The 17,211-nt window shown below is 56.6% G+C and overlaps 1 protein-coding gene across 1 annotated transcript in view; it reads right to left on the bottom strand.

Annotated features, from left to right (window-relative positions):
* Positions 1-1,071: 1,071 nt before the first annotated feature.
* The window catches only part of VSTM2L (V-set and transmembrane domain containing 2 like), a 35,865-nt gene continuing 19,725 nt past the window's right edge, over positions 1,072-17,211 (bottom strand). The window contains exons 2-4 of the mRNA XM_035006294.1: positions 11,776-11,945; positions 10,247-10,297; positions 1,072-2,464 (exon numbers count right to left, since the gene is read on the bottom strand). Of these exons, the coding sequence (XP_034862185.1) occupies positions 2,192-2,464; positions 10,247-10,297; positions 11,776-11,945 (494 nt within the window). The 3' untranslated portion in view covers positions 1,072-2,191. The remainder of the gene's footprint in view (positions 2,465-10,246; positions 10,298-11,775; positions 11,946-17,211) is intronic.

Here is a 17,211-nt window from a genome sequence, read left to right as displayed (position 1 = left end):
ATGTGAGGAACCTTGCTGGAGATCCTGAGGATGTCCCTATGGATATAGGGACAGTGTGGGTGGTGGGCCGTGGTTCCTGTAGGTGCCAAGGAGGGACCAGCTGGGTGTGCTGGCTGTGAGGGTTTCACCTGAGCGCCCCAGAAGGACACACCCTCAGGCAGATTGTCAGCAGGACTGTGGTGGGTGGGACTCTTGTCTGGTTTGAGCCAAGGGAAATCCAAGCCCAGGGCACGAGGGGAGAAGTGGTGACGTTCCGTGGGTGGGGTGGGAGGTTGGGGGGTGGTCCAGATCCTGCAGAGCAGAGTTCCACAACTGGGTGACCTTGAGCAAGCTACTTAACCTCTCTGATGCTGTTTGCTCAACTGTAAGAAGGTGCTGGTGATACCTGATGGGGGCAAACGAGATCCCTACCGTGCTGTGCCTCAACCTCAGGCATCTCATGCTCATGCACACCAGGAGACACGGGCGAGAATGCCTTCGGCACTGTTGCCAAGCACCCAGACGGGAACACAAGTTCTTGTCAACTGTAGGATGAATCAATAAGTTAAATTGTGGGATATTCATGCAGTAATAAAAATGGACAAATTACAGACATGCAACAACATGGATGAATCTCACAGAGTGGTGCATGCAAGGATGGATGTGATATGATTCCATGCATAGAAAGTTCTAAATGCTAGACAAAACTCAACTATATTGCTTAAGATGACATACATATAGGTAGTAAAGCTATAACAAGAACATGAAAAATGTGCTGGAGTGCCGTGTTTGGTAGGTGATGGGCTCACCTTTATTTGCTTTCTAATGTATTTATTGACAAAACAGTGTAAACGTGTCTTACGCACTCCTCTGTATGTGTGACTATCTCAAAATCTCAGAACAATTCAAGCACCGGGTAACTGGACAAAGGCCGGTTTCCGCTCACCCTCTCTTTGTGCCCCAGCCAGCTCTTGTTCTGTGCTGGGGGCTGGGGGACAGGGAGCAGGAGGGAGAGGGGGCTGAGGGAGGCTGGGTGTGGGCTGACCCCTCCCCCACCAGACCCAAATGCCCCAGAAAGACACCGCCCAGAGGTTTCTTTAAACCACTTTATTCAGGTTGGCTGGTAGTCACGGATTGGATCATGTGTACAGGGTTACCCACACAGCCCTGGGCAGAGCCCTCGGCCTCTCCCACATCCCAACTCCATCACTGAGGGGCGGCCAGAGGTTTGAGCCAGTTCCCCCTCCAGGGGGCCCAATAGAAATATTTACAAATTACCAGGGGGTGGGTGTCCCCCAGTCGGGAATTGTGAGGGGATTGGTACTGGGGGGCCTTTGGCTCCCAACAGCCCCAGGCTCTTGGGTGGGCGTGGCATGGGCCCCAGGAGGGGGCTGGGACATTGGGAGCTGGCAGAGGGGGGCTCCTGGGAGAGCCTCGAAGACCCTGGAAAGGGTCCTGCTGGTGCAAAACTCTGCATAGGGCCACTGGGTCAGAGGGGAAAGGCCCTCCTTCGGACTTGCCATGTGAAAGAGCAGATTCCTGGTCCCCCCACCTCTGCGGAGAGTGGGACAGGGAGCTGTTTCTTATGTATAAGGAAGCTGAACATGAAGGACAACCCCCCAGGAGACAATGGGGTGTCTCCCTCTCCTCCCAGGACCCCTGTGAGTGACCCTGCTCACGGGCCACGGGCTCAGAGCAAAGCTGTCCTGGGGGCTCTGTGCCCCAGTTCTTTGCCAGGGCTCAGAAGATTCCAGTCCAAATTCAGGGAGGGGTCACAGTCCACACCCCCAGGTTCAAGTGGGAGATGATGGGGAAGGAGGGAGAGTAAGGCTGGGAGGCCCCGGCTCGGGACAGGATGGGGGACAAGCAAGCAAAGCAAAACACTGGACTCCACTGAAGCTGGTGACAGAGAGGCAGCCTGGCCCCGGCATGGTGCCCGCCCCAGCATTTGGGGTGGTCGTCCCCTTGGTGCCCGGGGCCACCTTCTCCGAGCCAGATCACCACAGGGGTCTGAAAAGGAAGGGTTGGGCAGGGCTTACATGCTGAGCAAGGGAGTGGCGGGCAGAGGGCCGACGTGGTGGCCACAGGCAGTCTTGGGGATGGGGAGGCGGCTGGACCCAGGCAGTCCCGTCCCCAGCGGTCCAGCGGCTCCTCATGCACTCTGTACAGCTGTAGGGGCGCGGGGCGGGTGCGTGGCCGGGTAGGCATCAGTCTAGAGGCTGCAAGCCTCCTCGTCCACTGAACGCTTCCGCAGCTCCTTGCCCGGCTTTGGGGGGGGCGGGGCGGGCGCGGCGGGCGGGGCTTCGGGCAGGTGCAGGACCGAGTTCTCTCCGGGCTGCACCCGAAGGTAGGCCTTGACCTTGTGGTGCCGGGCCTTGCCGTCACTGAAGTCGATGACACGGCACTCGTAGGTGCCTTCGTCCGTGGGCTTCACCCTCGACAGACGCAGTTTGTGGGAGATGTTGCTGCCCACCACCTTGACCACCTGGGGAGGGGGACAGAGAGACCGTGACCTGGCCATCAGGCAGCAGCTGGGAAGATGGAGAGCGCTGGTTCTGGGAGCCCACCCGGAGACCAGGGCCCCAGAGACCACTCCCACGAGGGCACTGGGAGGCTTGCGGGAAAGTGAGTCAAATAGCAAAAAAGCAGAAACCACTTCAGTGTCCATCAACAGCACGAGTAAGTAGGCAGTAGTCAGTTGGTTGGATGGGATACTGCCCAGCAGTTAAAAAGCCTGAGCTAGAGCTGGGCTCCGAGACACGCGGGGAGGGAGAAGATCTCACTGCAGAGCCCTCGGGGCCAGGCCGTTTCTGTAAACGAACGCATAAAAACACTCGGTCCTGGCTTTGGAGACAGGTGTGTGCAAGTGTGAAAACAGACTGGAGGGAATGCGGGGGCCCCAGAGCAGTGGTTGTGTCCAGGCTGAAGCCCAGGGCAGGGCCAGGGACCCGGGAGACACGGCAAAGTCAAGTCTCAGCTTCGTGTGAAAGGTCCTATTTCCTCAAACACACAAACCAACAAAAAAGAAGGCTGATGGCAAATACATCAGGATACTAATAACTTCACACCTGTTGCAGGGAGCAAGAGTGTCTGTACTAGTTGTCTTTTTAATTTGGCTCTTTGCTTCTTTATTTGATTCGGTTTTTAAATTTTTATTTTAAAATTGAAATAAACCTTGTAGGCAGTAAAGTGCATACAGTTTGGCGAAATTGTATTTGTGTGCACCTGTGTGACCACCGCCCAGAGCAAAGCAGGGGACACTTAGAACCCTCTGGAGCCCACCCTTGTGGCCCTTCCTCATCAACACCCCCACCTACCCTGACTTTTGTCACCCTAGATTAGTTTGGTCTGTTCTAGGACTCTCGTGTGTGTGGCCGCTTTCCCGCAAGGGAACATCAGTGAGGCTGCTCTGTGTTGTTTGCTCTAAGCTCTGTGGTTGTTCACTGCTGAGCAGGATTGCACCCAGAGAAACACCCCAAAATCTGTTCCTCTAGCCACCTGTTGATGGGCATGTGGGTAGTTTCCAGATCAGAGCTCTTATGAGTAAACCTGTGGTGATTATAATGCTACTAAATTTTTTTTTTCAATGGGAAGAGAAAAAGCAGTTGGCCAGTTTTATAAGGTATTTCACTGGGGAAGCCCGAGGAAGGGCACAGGGGACCCTAGGATCTATCGTTGTAACTTCCTGTGAGTCCACATTTCAACGTAGGAAATTAGGAAGTGGGAAGGGGGGACGCGGGCCTGGAGAGGAGAAGTGGGGAGGGGCTTCCATCCTTCCCTGGCCCCTTCTTACTTGCAGCTCAAAGGAGCCCCGCCCTGCCTCCTGCAGCCCTCACCCTGCCCAGACAGAACGGGGAGATCAGTCCCCAGCCCCGTGTCACTGACCTCACCACCAGTCACCACTTGGCATTACTGCAGGCTGGCCAGGCCCAGGCTGGAGCCGAGTGGGTGTCAGCCCCGCAGCCCCAGCCCTGAGCCCTCCTGGCCCCTTTCCCCGCCCCGGAGTGGGGGGCAGGACATAGAAAACCAGCTGTCGTATTCTTGCCACAAGCCCTGGCACTCGGAGGGGTGGCCTCTGCTGGTCACCCTTGCCGTGAGGAGGCCGGGATGCGAAAGAGGACCATGGGAGTGCGTTCACTGCAGACGTGCCTGAGCCTATGCTGGGCACGTGCACACATGACTTACAATATCTCACTGACCTGCTCGGGCCTCCGGGCCCCTTTCATCTCCTCCAAGTGCCAAGCACTTTCTGACCTCATGGCCTTTGCACATGCTGGTCTCTGCTCCAGTGCTGTTCCCCGCCTCTCTTCGACTCCCATTCATTTTCAACATCACCTCCTCCAAGAAGCCCTCCATCACAACCCCCTGTTTATCTTCTTCATAGCAGTCATTACAGTTTGAGAACCATTTATTTGTCTGTTGACTTGATTTTTGTTTCTCTCCCTGGCCAAACTGTAAACACCATGAGGGCAAGGATGATACCCATTTTGTTCATCTCAGTGACCATCCAGGGCCTTGTGCCCTGTAAACGACAATGACAACATTCGTTGAATGAGTGGACTCGCTCTAGGTCCTTCTTTTTTCAAGTGAAGTGGAGATATCGTGCTTTCTAATTTGAGGGCACATACGCACCTCTATACCCACTTTACAGATGGGGAAATGAAGTCTCAGAAAGAGAAGGGGCTTCCCGTGGGCAGTGAGTCAGCAAAGGGCAGAGCTAGAAACTAAACCCAGGCCTGACTGCATGCACGCTACCCCTCCAAATGGCACGACCGGTCCATCCATGGTCACCCAGTGCTGACAGGGCGAGAGGGGGGCACGTCCCAGGCTCCAGAAGGGAAGAGGAGAAGTGGGTGGGCAACAGCAAGGAGCCTGGCCCGCCTGAGCCTTCCAGCTGGCCATCACCCCCACGAAGAAGGAAAATGTGGGCTTCTGGTAGAGCAGGAGGCACGAGGGGGGACACAGGGAGAGCTCCCGGTAGGAAGCAGCGGGAAGCTCTCCCAGCCGCCCCTCTTGGTGTGGGGCTGAGAGCCAGCCTTCCCTGCCCAGCTCTGGGCTGGGCCCAGCTGGAGGCCACAGGTCCCGCTGATTCCATCACCTCTGACCAAGGGCACAGGGAGGCCCTGCGGCCCTGCCATGCTCTCGGGCGACTTAGGAGATGCTGTTGCGAATGCACAGCGGGGAGCGAATTACCTCAACATCTGTTTCCCTCACGGATATTAATTACCCTTCATTTGTCAACCCTACAAGGCGCTAATGGAGTAATAATGCGAAGCGCTGGGAGCAGCCCCTCCTAGGGAGGGAGCACCAGACGCAGCCCACCCCTCCCCCCCCCAGACCCCAGGCGAGGCCTGGACCGGCCCTCCCCACGCAGTCTGCGCCCCCCACCCCCACCCCCCTGACCCTGTCGCCCCCTCTGTCAGCTGACACGGTGGCCTTCAGAAGCAGAGCCCTTCCCCTCGGAGAGGAGAGGAGGGAGTCAGGGAGGGTGCTGGAGGCTGGGTCTGACCCGGACCAGTCACCAGCGCCCAGGCTCTTGGGACGGACTCCCCATGCATCTGGCGGACATTCAGCAGGCGCCTGCTCTGAGCTGGGTGCTGGGGTCACAGCTGTGAACCGGCCAGACCCCAGCAATGCTGCGTGGACCCACGGACAACCAGACCCCACACCGAACCCGGCACCTTGGGGAGACTCATGCATGAGACACCGCTCTCTCCGGCCCTGCTGTCTACCCCTTGAAGGGCCATCCAGGGAAGGCAAATAAACCCCCAACAGCAGTAAGAACGGCCAGGGCCTATGGAGCACTCGATCACTGCGAGGTGATGTGCTAAAAGCCTCATACATCTTGTTTAAGCCCTGCAATGACCCCGAGATATAGGCCCTGCCAGGATACCCTTTGTAAGGGTCAGGAAACTGAGGCTCGGAGAGGTAAAGTGATGGGCTCACGGCCGCCCAGCTGGGGACAGACACATCTGGCGAGCCTCCCATGACCAGTAAACCCCAGGGCTACCTTTTCACCCCCTCCTACCTCCTTCCCTAGGTCCCCAGCCTTCCTTGTCTGCGGGGAGCCCAGCCCATGTTCAGAGGCATACCTATGGGAGGGGACCCAACATCCTAGCCCAGCTTCTGGGGCTGGAGGTAGCAGCCTCTTGGATTTCCTCATTCACAAACAGCAGAAAACGCTATGGCCCAGCCGTCCAGCGAGCCCGGAGAGGCCAGAAGGAGAGGAGACCCCGCGCCGCAGCCTGGCTGTAAATCATAATCACCTCGGCACAGGCATCGACAGGCCTTAGCAGTGCAATTAAGCACCTAATTATGCTGAAAGAAACACGGCGAGTCTGTGCCATGACCAAGCTCGGCCTCCTCCCTGCTCACCCATGGCCCGGGCCTTTCTGGACATGGCAGGGGCACCCCTGGCCCTCAAGGCTGGGGTCTGTCTCCAGAGCCAGGCCGGGAAGAATGAGTGATGCTGATGTGCGTCCGCAGTGCCAGACCTCTCTCCTACATGCTGACTCGTGGCTGAGCCCGCGAGGGACAGGGTGGCTCCGGGAAGGCGCTGGGATGGGGAGCAGGGGTCAGGTGGTCCCTGCCCCAGGCCAGGACCTGCTCTGAGCTCTGCCACTCCTAGGCCTCCATCACCAGCACCCAGACACTTTCACCATCAACCCTCCGTGTGTTCAGGATCCAACTCAGAGTCCTTCTGAATCTGGACCCCAGAAGGCCTCATCCACTCCAGCCAGACCCCCTCCAAGTCATCACTGCCCTTGCTCCTCGCGCACTCCAGCACAATCCCAGAATTCCACGGATCTTCCTTCTGAACATTACTGGACCCCTCCCCTTTCCTCCAGAGTCCAGCCACCTTGCACTGACTAGGGTCCCAGCTTCTCCCATCTGGTCATCGTCCCAGCCTCCTCCCAGTCTCCCCAAAGCCACTGTGGCCCCTTCCGATCTGTTCTCCATGACAGCCAGACAGATCTTTACACAATGCCCCCAACTTAGGGCCCTTCCTTTGATGGCTCCTAGCAGGGGCTGACCGAGCCCTTCGGGGCCTCTTCCCCACACCTGCCCCTTGGCCACACCAGCCTCCTGCAGTTCCTCCAACACACACACCCAGCCAAGATTCCCTGCTCCTAGTCAACGCTTCTATACTTCAGTGCTTACTTTAAATAGCACCTCCTCCAAGAAGCCCTCCAGACCCAGGTCCTCTGTTACTGGCTCAGACCCCCCAGGCAGCTCTCCTCATTTTGATGGTCACAGTTGTCATTTTACTTTTTATCATGGGTGATGACTGGGTGATGATCATGGTCAACATCCATCTCCCACACTGGCCTGGGAGCACTGGGGTCGAGGTCCCTGACCACGCTAGGATGTTTTAGGCATTCCTGAGATAGATGGAGTGATTTTTGGCTCCATGTGACTCCCACCTCCCTGGAGGAGCTCAGAATTTCATGCCTTGTGTATATTGTGGACCAGAATTTTAAGAGAGAAACATCCAGAGCAGAAAATAAAAATCATAGTGAACCATGAGCCACCACTTGGCCTGTTACTTCTTTGTGAAGGATGCAGACCTCATGCACTGCTCCAGCCGTCCCAGCCTTCCACCAAAAACACCGAGTGTCCACACATGCACCACACACACGGAGCAGTTGGGCAGGGTTGGCAGGGGCTTGGTTGATGTAACAAATGGGATCTCATGCATGTCTCATGCATGAGTCTCCCCAAGGTGGCTCAGGAATTCGAGGTTCCGGGCCCCACTGTGTCCTCAGCACTGCCTACTCTGGTCCTTCCCAGGGTTACCATGGCAGCCCCAACAGGTCACACGGAGCCCTCCTGCCCCAGGCTCCAGGAAGCCCCTAGACCCTGGGGTCCCACAGCACCCACACCACCCCGCCAGCACACGACATGTGCTCAGCTCCCACAGAGTTTTTCAAAGTAGGTCCTGACAGTTAAAAATCAGGAGCTGCCCATCGCCATCAGGACTTTTAGAAGATACGGAGCTACAAGGCCGAATTCCTGCCTGGCTCAGTTGGCTCCTACAGATACAGAGCCTGGGTCCTAGGCTCCGTGGCCCCCCGCGAGCCACCCTGTGCCTTCATCCACCTGCACACATACACAGATAGGCACGGATGCACAGCATGTCGGCATGTCCGTGTACCAAAATCTGTGTCTGGGTTTATACCACTGTTGGCCTGGGTGTGTGATAGTCATTCAATTATTTATAGGTGCCAGGTGCTGTACTAGGCTCTGGAAATGTAACAGCTCATCGAGCAGGCACAGTGCCAGCCCCACTGAGTCGGGGGGCTTGGGGGGACGGATATGAAACAAATACACACACGGATGATTGCACGTGGAAATGCAGCCAGCATAGAAATGGGTGCCGGCTGAGCCACGGGGTCAAGGGAGGCGTCCTAAGCTGAGCTCTGAAGGAAGAGAGAGGAACAGTTTTCTGGGCAGAGGAACTGGCCCATGCAAAGGCCAGGAGGTGGGCAGGAATGGGAAGGTGGAAAAGCAGCCAGAGTTGGGAGGAGAGAGGGAGCCAGGCCAAGCAAGATGAGACAGCCCAGAGGGTGACCAGAACGAGCTGAGCAGAGCCTTGAAGGCCATGGAGAAAAGTTTGAGCCTTCTAGCCTGCGGGAAACCGGGCTGTGCATCTGTTTCCAGGTGTCGGCTAACTCCGTGTCTGTGTATTTAAGAACTCAAGTGTGTGTGACGCTGTCTGGACAAGGAGGTAGTCGCTGCCTGTGTGAGAGTTTCCTCACCAGACCCCCGGAGCCCCGGCTGGTGCAGGAATTTCAGGGGCTGGGGGTGGGGAGCGATTGCACAATCATACTGAGCACATTTATTTTATTTAACTAATTAGCATCTTCGCATTCCCCTCACGTGGGGCCTAGCAGCCTCGAATTCTAATCCTCTAAGTCAATTAGATTATTCTTCCCTTTGCCTGAGACACTCCTTAAACCCCAAACAAAATCATAGGAGAGTTGCAGGTATATAAATATATTCACAGATCTCTACCTACCCAGGTTTAAGTGGTGGGTGTTTGGACAAGGAATGGGGCATTGCACATGGATGTGCCCTTGGCAGAGGGTAAAGGTGAGGGACAGGGGTGTAGGGGAGCTGCAGCTGCCCTAATCTGGAAGCGGCTTGAATTTCCAGACCCTGGCTGGGAAGGGCCTTGGGCAGACTGCACGAATGTTGCTTTAAAGGCCCTCGTTCTCTAATCTGCCCACCTCCTGTTAGGGTGGTTGCGGGAGCCTCCGCCCTGGCCTCTCTGCCTCCTCTCCCCCACCTTCACTGCCCAGCATGGCACCCCCCATGCCTGCTGGTGCCCGCTCTTTGCACTGTGACTTCTGCTCTGGGGCCAGGCTCTTCTGAGCATCTGTGTCTCGTTGGCCTTGGGGTCTGGAGCTCCATCACAAACCCTTGAAAAGTTGTGGAAGAATCAGCAGAAAAGAGTGAATCTGGAGGTCACTCTCCCCACATACACACTCATACCCCCGTGGGCGCCTGCATTTCTGATGTTGCTAGTGGACTTACTAGCTTCCTGCCAGGCTGACCCGATGCCCCCCGCACCGATCCAGCCCTCCTCCGCAAAAAACTGGCACTCCCTGAGTCCCCTGGGTCCTCACAGAGGCCCCAGAAGAGTCTGGAGACAAGGAGCTCAAGCCCTGAAGACAGGGAGCTCAGCCACGTCATGGCCTCCAGCAGATCTTTGACCCCTCTAAGCCTCAGTTGCCCTACCTATAAAATGGGTGAATGCTTGGCCGTTCCCTACAGACTTGTAGCAATGACAAAACGAGTCCTTGCAGAAGAAGACCGGACCAGTCCTGAAATCCTTCGGCTGTAGTTTCCCCGCCTCACCTCAGCCCCGGGAGCCACATGACCCAAGTGACCCTGACATGCCACCACCATCAGTCATGACGGGCCGAAAAAAGCCAGCTTAGTCCCATTAGACCCTATTGGTTCCCCAAATTAAAAATGCTGCTGAGACAGCCACAAAGCACCCGGGCCACACGCAGCCTTGGCCCTGACAAGAGAGAATCCGTCTTCTCTCCCCTGTCATTTTTTATGCCTGTCATTCAATGAACTTGAAAAATCTGCATCTTTTAAAAACAGAATGAGGCCGATTTTTTTCCCCATTTCTTGTTTCTTCTCCTCCATCTTCATGCCCAAGCTCCCAGCTGAACTGGACCCCCCTTTTTTTTTTTTTTAATTACAGCTGTGTCCTCCATTAGAGCCCTTGCAAGAAGTCATTACCAAAACTCACACTTATTTTGGTGGCGTCCTTCCCTGTGTCTTCCTGCTGAGATGCTTTTAGCTGTCGGGAGGGAGCGGGAGGGGCAGAGAGAGCAGAGACAAGGTGTTAGCATCATGGGGTGGGAGTATGGACAATAACTAAGATAGTAGCTGCGACAAGTGATGCTCTGGGGTCCGAAGTTGGGCATCCCTCGGCTCCGTGTCCCCTCGGGGTGGGGGTGGGGGTAATGAGTTAGAGCCAAGGACAATGAAGGGGGTCCCCGTCAAGCGGCACGTGCTGTGCACTTAGATATGTGGGTATTTGGGGATCTACGGGGGTGGGGGAGTCTGCCTGCTGGGCCTGTTGGAATGTCTGTCTCTACACTTGGGTCTCCGTCTGCGAACGTGTTTGCGTTTTCAGGTGTATCACACCCGTGATCGTGTGTGGCAAATCCTGCCCACGTACTATTCCCTGCAGGCTGACCCCTGATGCTGCCAACTGCAAAAAACCTGCAGGTCTCTGCCTCGGGGCTTCCTCCGACCCCCCAGAGTCCTCTGAGCCCTGTGAGGCAGGCTGCAAGTATTGGAGAGTCGACACCCCCAGGAGCAAGACAGAATTTAATATGCATTTGTGAGGGGCGCCTGGGTGGTTCAGTGGGTTAAGCCTCTGCCTTCGGCTCATGTCATGATCTCTGGGTCCTGGGACTGAGCCCCATATCGGGCTCCCTGCTCAGCGGGGAGCCGGCCTCTCCCTCTGCCTGCCACTCCCCCTGCTTGTGCGCACTCTCTCTAATAAATACATAAATAAATAAAATCTTTACTATGTATCTGTGAACGTGTTAGAGGCTATTTCATGAACACGCGAGAACGTGCGAGCACGCCCGTGTGTGCACGTGCAGGTGTGTGAATGTACGTGTTCATACGTGAATGGGCGGGCAGATAGGCATGTGTTCGTGTATTATTTGCATTTACCCCAGCGTAAGAACAGAAGTGACCTCGTTTGGGTTCCCCCAGAAGCCGACCTTGAGACAAAGGTTCAAGTGCAATTAGCCTCCCTGGGAGGGGATCCCAGGGGACATCAGGAGGGGAGTGGGCGGGAGGAAGTCAGTAGTGGGCCTGTTATCCAGCCGGCGACCACTGCGGGCGGTGGGGCCCCGAGGGAGAGAATGGGGAGCTGTCCCGTCACCCCAGCTGTGGGCGAGGCCGCTGGGGGACATGTCCTCCAGTTCTGTCCGTCACTGCTGGGCTGCCTTGCCAGCCAGCGGGCTATCACCCAGAGAAATCTCTGAGGTGGAGTTGGCAGTTGGCCTTGGGGCGAGTAGCAGGTATGTGCAGGGCACCAACAGTAGCCGCTCCAGTGAGCATGTGTAGTGACTGGGCTGCCCGCCTTGCCCGGAACCCCTGGCCTCAGTTTCCCCACCTGTACACTGATGGGAGGGACTTGGCCATCCCAAGGGTTCAGCCTAGCTCTGCCTCCTGCTCGGAGGGTGGAGAAACACCCGTACCCTCGGGGGCCAGGGTGGTCCCAGCCCAGCTCGGGGGTCTCCCCAGGGGCGGTACCTGGTTCGAGGCCCACGCCTGCTTTTCGGTCCAGTCCCTGTGGCTCCGCACGTACCACCACTGGATCTCCAGCGAGTAGGAGGGGGAGCCGCTACCACGAAAGGAGCAGGCCATCTCCACGTCCTCGCCCGTCCGCGCCGTCATGTCGTGGGGCGTCTCTGTGAACAGGGCTGTGTGGAGAAAGGGGGGAGGAGTGGCCAGGGCTCAGGAAACTGCAGGGCCCATGGGCGCAGGGCTGGCGGGTCCGGGAGAGGTGGAGAGAGTGGGAGCAGCTGAGGGGGGCAGGGGGGATGGCCTGGCTTCAGGTGGGGCCTCCAGAGGAGCTCAGTGAGGCCAGGCAAGGGGTGTGCGACAGCAGAGGGCAAGACATGGGGACGACGGGGCAGGTCCAGGGCCCTGAGGGCCCCACACGAGCTGGGTCTCTATCCCGGAGTCCGTGGGCGCCACGGGAGACCCACCCAGGGCAGTGAGGGATCAGAGGAGGGCTGGGTTGGAAGGCGTGAGCACGGAGGCCCTGGAGGCCAGGGAGGAAGCTGCCGTTTTCATCAAGTCTTCCAGATTTTTCTAGTCACCCCCACCCGTCTCCCTCCCAGGTTATTCCCAAGCCCAGAACACAGCACCCAGTGCCGCAGTCCTTGTAAAACCAAGTCGGGCCAGGCCAACCCCCTGCTCAGAACCTGCCCTGGCTCCCCACACTGCACTTGGGATAAAGCCCACCAGGTTGGGGTTCGGGGCCCGCCCACTGCCCCCTGGTCTCCTCTCTGTCCTGTACGCATGCCTCGCTTTCCCCTCACTTTTGCCCTGTGCCCAGTGGCTGGAACGTTCTATCCTTGGTCTCTCTTCACCCAGCTGGCCCCTTCAAGTCACTCAGAGCTCTAACTCGGCTCCTTCCGAGAGGCCGTCCTTGACCACCCTGGGCAGGACCCCCCTCACCCCGACCTCCAGCCCCGCCCGGTCAGACCACATATCCTTTCACTGAACACACTGCCCCTCGAGCTCCCTGAGAACAGGGACCTGGAGCTCCTGCTGGCCGCGTGACTCCCAGCACCTAGCAGACGCTCCGTGCGCACTAAACCGGTTGAACATTCTCCATCCTCGGAGGGTCCCCAGGGTGCAGTGGGAGCCACATCTTCCCGTCCCCCACAAGGCCCAGCTCCCCAGGAAAATCCCAGGGCAGGTGGTTCGCCCCCCTCCCCGGGACCCAGCAGGAGCCCCGCCCACCCGCCACCCCCCACCCCCACGTCGCCAGGTAAATGAGAAAACAAATCCCCATTTAATGTGGCCCGTGCCCCTCCCCACCATATGTTCTGTCTCTCCTCTCTCCAAACAAATATTGTCCTGAGAAGTAATTAGAATTCTTTCCTCTTCTCAGGAGAGATTATCTCGCCCCAGAAAGACGCCTGGCAATGTTCAGGTCACCCAGGGAATGTGTGTCCATCAGTCCTCCCATCCCCTGCCCCTCTGGGATGCTGCAGCCTGCAGGGTGCCCCTCCTCCTCCCCCCGCCACCTGCAGCCCCAGGGGTCCCTCCTGTATGTCCGCGTGCCTGGGCAGCATGGGGCAGGAGGAACGGGGAGCCCTGGGCTGGGAGGTAGGGGTCCGGCTCTGGGGCCACTTGCCTCCCGCCCCTCCCCAGGATTCTGAGGGCTTTGGGAGCATCAGTATTGACAAACACCTCCATCTGGAAGCTTCTGCTTTTTCTGCTCTACACACAGGTTTCCATGTGGAGCTTGACTCCAGGAACTGGTTTCTGGGCTAAGAGAAAGTTAGCAAGGTCCCTAATCCCTGAGGTTAAAGGTTCGTGAGACGCTTCCTGGAGGCTTCCCACATTCGGTGAGGTTGGGAAGGACCGGCCGCTGTCCCATAAACAAAGCCTGTTTAATAAGAATGGCTGTTTGAGTTACTGAACATGTGCCCCCTGAGGTGTGAGGGGCCTTCACGTGCGGTCGATCTGAAAGTCGGGACTGTCCTTATTCCCACGCCCGCCTTTGCCTGCCGGGTGCCCAGGCCCTAACCTGTAGAGCCGTGCTTGACCCCCCTCACCCTCTCTTATAGCCCACATTCAGTCTGCAGGGAGCCCCGTGGATGCTGCCTCCTGAGCATCTCCAGAACCCCGCCGCCGCCCCCACTGCCCCCGCGCTGGGCCAGCCTCCGGCCCGTAATGACACAGCAGCCTCCTCACTGGCCTCCCTGTGGCCACCTGTCCTCCCCAACAATATATTTGCAACTGGTTGTGCAGAGTTATCTTGGCAGAACACAAACCAATCCCGACTCCTTCTTTCCTCAAAACTGTCCTGCCGTGTCTTCTTACTGAGGGCAAAAGCCAAGCCTTTACCATGAAAGGGAAGGCCTTCCACGTTTGGGCCTGTCCCCTCCGGCGCTAGCTTCTGCTTTCCCCCTGCTTAGTCTGTTCCCGCCACAATGGCCTCCTTGCTGTCCTCTGAACATTCCAGTTGAGATCCTACCCCAGGACCTTTGCACTTGCTTGGTATTCCCTCTGCCTGGAACACTCTCCTCCCGCCCCAGATTCCCACATAGCTCCCAACCTCCTCTGCTTCAGGACTCCGCTCAGATATCACCTCCTCAAGGAGGCGGACCCTAACCACCTCATTTAAATTGCATCTCTCACCCCAAACCAGTGCTTCAAATCACTCTTTCCTTCCAAGACATTATTGGTGCCGTCTGACAGGCCTTCTGCAACGAGGAAGGAAATCTTCTCTCTCTGAGCTAATCCAGAAACTACCAGCCACGTATGTCTACCGAGCACTTGAAATGTGGCTAGTGTGAATGAGGAACTGAATTTTTTTTTTTAAAGATTTTATTTATTTATTTGAGAGAGAATGAGACAGAGAGAGAGAGCACATGAGAGGGGGGAGGGTCAGAGGGAGAAGCAGACTCCCCGCTGAGCAGGGAGCCCGATTGCGGGACTCGATCCAGGGACTCCAGGATCACGACCTGAGCCGAAGGCAGTCGCTTAACCGACTGAGCCACCCAGGCACCCAAAATCTTTTTTTTTTTTTAAAGATTTTATTTATTTATTTGAGAGAGAGAATGAGATGGGGGAGGATCAGAGGGAGAAGCAGACTCCCTGCCGAGCAGAAAGCCCGATGCGGGACTCGATCCCGGGACTCCAGGATCATGACCTGAGCCGAAGGCAGTCGCCCAACCAACTGAGCCACCCAGGCACCCGAGGAACTGAATTTTAAATTTTTCTTTTTTTTTTTCTTAAGATTTTATTTATTTGCGAGAGAGAGAATGAGAGACAGAGAGCATGAGAGGGAGGAGGGTCAGAGGGAGAAGCAGACTCCCCGCCGAGCAGGGAGCCTGATGCGGGACTCGATCCCGGGACTCCAGGATCACGACCTGAGCCGAGGGCAGTCGCTTAACCGACTGAGCCACCCAGGCGCCCCTGAATTTTAAATTTTTCATTTTAACTCATTTAAATTTAAACAAATAGCCACTTGAGCGTAATGGTTACCGTACTGGACAGCACAGCGAATACGCTTGTTTTGTTTATTGTCTGCTCCCCCAAAGGAGGGACTGTGCCTGTTTTATCCATTGATACATCCCCAGCTCCTAGAACAGTACCCGGCAGCTAGGAGGTGCTCCATAAATACTCGTTGAGTGAACGAATGAACAGATACGACTGGGCAGTGGTGGAGCATCATCCAGAGCCAAGAGGTTCCCACCCTGAGTGTCCTGGGCCAGGCTGCGCCCCCCTCACCTTCCCTGATGCCAACCTGCCGGCTCAAGCAGGCCTGCGGGGGCCATGGAGGCCCTGAGCCACCAGGAGGGTTCAGAGGGGATCACAACGAGCGCTTGGCCCCTTGTCCTGGGACGGCTGGATTTTGCCTTGATCCAGACCCAGTGGCCTTTGCAAAGAGGGCAGGAGGAGAGTTGGATCCAAAGCAGCCAGCAGTGGGACCTGGCTGGCTACGGGTCAGCGAAAGGGACACAGTTGTGACCTTCTCCAGGTGCCATTGCTGAGCCACAGAAATCAGAAAGTGCTCGCCATTTTCCCTCCTGCACCAGGGGAAAGGAGGTCCACAGGCTGCTTGGGTCACAGACTAGGAAGGGTGGAGCCAGCCCTCGAAGCCAGGCCTGTCTGACTCCGCCCCTGCTTCTCCCCCACCTAGAGACGTGTGTATGTGTGGAGGAAGCATGTCTGCCAACAGGTAGTGGGGGTCTCATGGGTGGCACGAAGGGCAGAGATGGGCTGTCCTTGGGTGGGGACTCCATCGGGGGACCTGGAGAGGGGCCAAGCCTCCATCTACCCTAGCTCAGCCTCCCCTGCCCATGGGCACCCCCAAACTGAAAACCCAATCCTGGCCCGTCGGTTCTTTTTACTGATGCAAGCAAGGCTCAGAGGGGGCGGTGTGTGGCCTGGGGTTACACAGCAGCTAGGGGACAGCAAGGTCAAGCCCCAGGTCCTGAGTCCTTGACCAGGCCCTCTAACTCCCAAACACACTTGAGGGACGACCCCTCCCCCCCATCCCAGTAACGGTCCTCTAGAGGACGTTGTCCAACAGAACCAGAACGCAAGCCAGGGTTGGGAGGCACACATGGAAATTGCCATTTTCTAGTAGCCACATTTAAAAGTTAAAAAAAAAATTTTTTTTAAACAGATGAAATTAATTTTACTCATGTAGTTTACTTAATCCAAGATATCAAAAAAATTATTTCAACATGTAATAAAAATGATTAATGAGGTATCTTATATTCGCTTTTGTGCTAAGTCTTAGAAATCCAGAATGAATTTGACACGATTACAGTACATCTCGATTTCGACAAGCCACATTCCTGGTGCTCAGCTGTCACTGGTTGGGGGGCATCCTAGCAGGTGACTCTCCCCTCCCCATCACATGTCCTCGTTGCTCAAAGGAGGCAGCCAAGGCCCAGTGCAGGGCAGTGACCCTTCCAAGGTCACATGGCAGAACCTGGATTTGAACCCAGGCCTGTCTGACTCCCAAGGCTATGTTCTTCCCAGAATATTTAAACTCTTTCTGGCTGTAGAGGTCTTTCTTACAAAGTAACAGTCTAAGATGGCCAACCTTGCAGGGTCCTGTGGGGCAGGCTGGGGAAGGCAAAGGCTTGGGAGGCACAGAGGAGGCATTTCACCCAGCCTGAGGCAATCAGGGCAGACTTCTCAAAGGAGGTGTTGTGCTCCCTGCCCATGCCCCCCTGCCCCAGGTGGGGAGATGGTTTGGAGCCAAGAGTGGGGAAGGGCTTCGGGGAGAAAGAGGGATAGAAATCTGGCTGCAAGAACTCATGGAACCAGGTGAGTCATCTGTGGGGGCAACCACCAGCTCCCCCACCCCCACAGTGGACTCTGGTCCCAGGGTCTCTCTGATCTCCTCAGACCCTGCCAGGATCTGCCAGGATCTCCCGTTGTCTCCAACCTCAGTGGTGATGGGGGCAATGTGTCTTCAAGACACGT

This window comes from Mirounga leonina, unplaced genomic scaffold (assembly GCF_011800145.1).
Source record: "Mirounga leonina isolate KUSES-001 unplaced genomic scaffold, KU_Mleo_1.0 Mir_150, whole genome shotgun sequence".
NCBI lineage: Eukaryota > Metazoa > Chordata > Mammalia > Carnivora > Phocidae > Mirounga > Mirounga leonina.
Note: the sequence above shows the minus strand (reverse complement) of the source record. Positions and strands in the feature narration are given on the sequence as shown.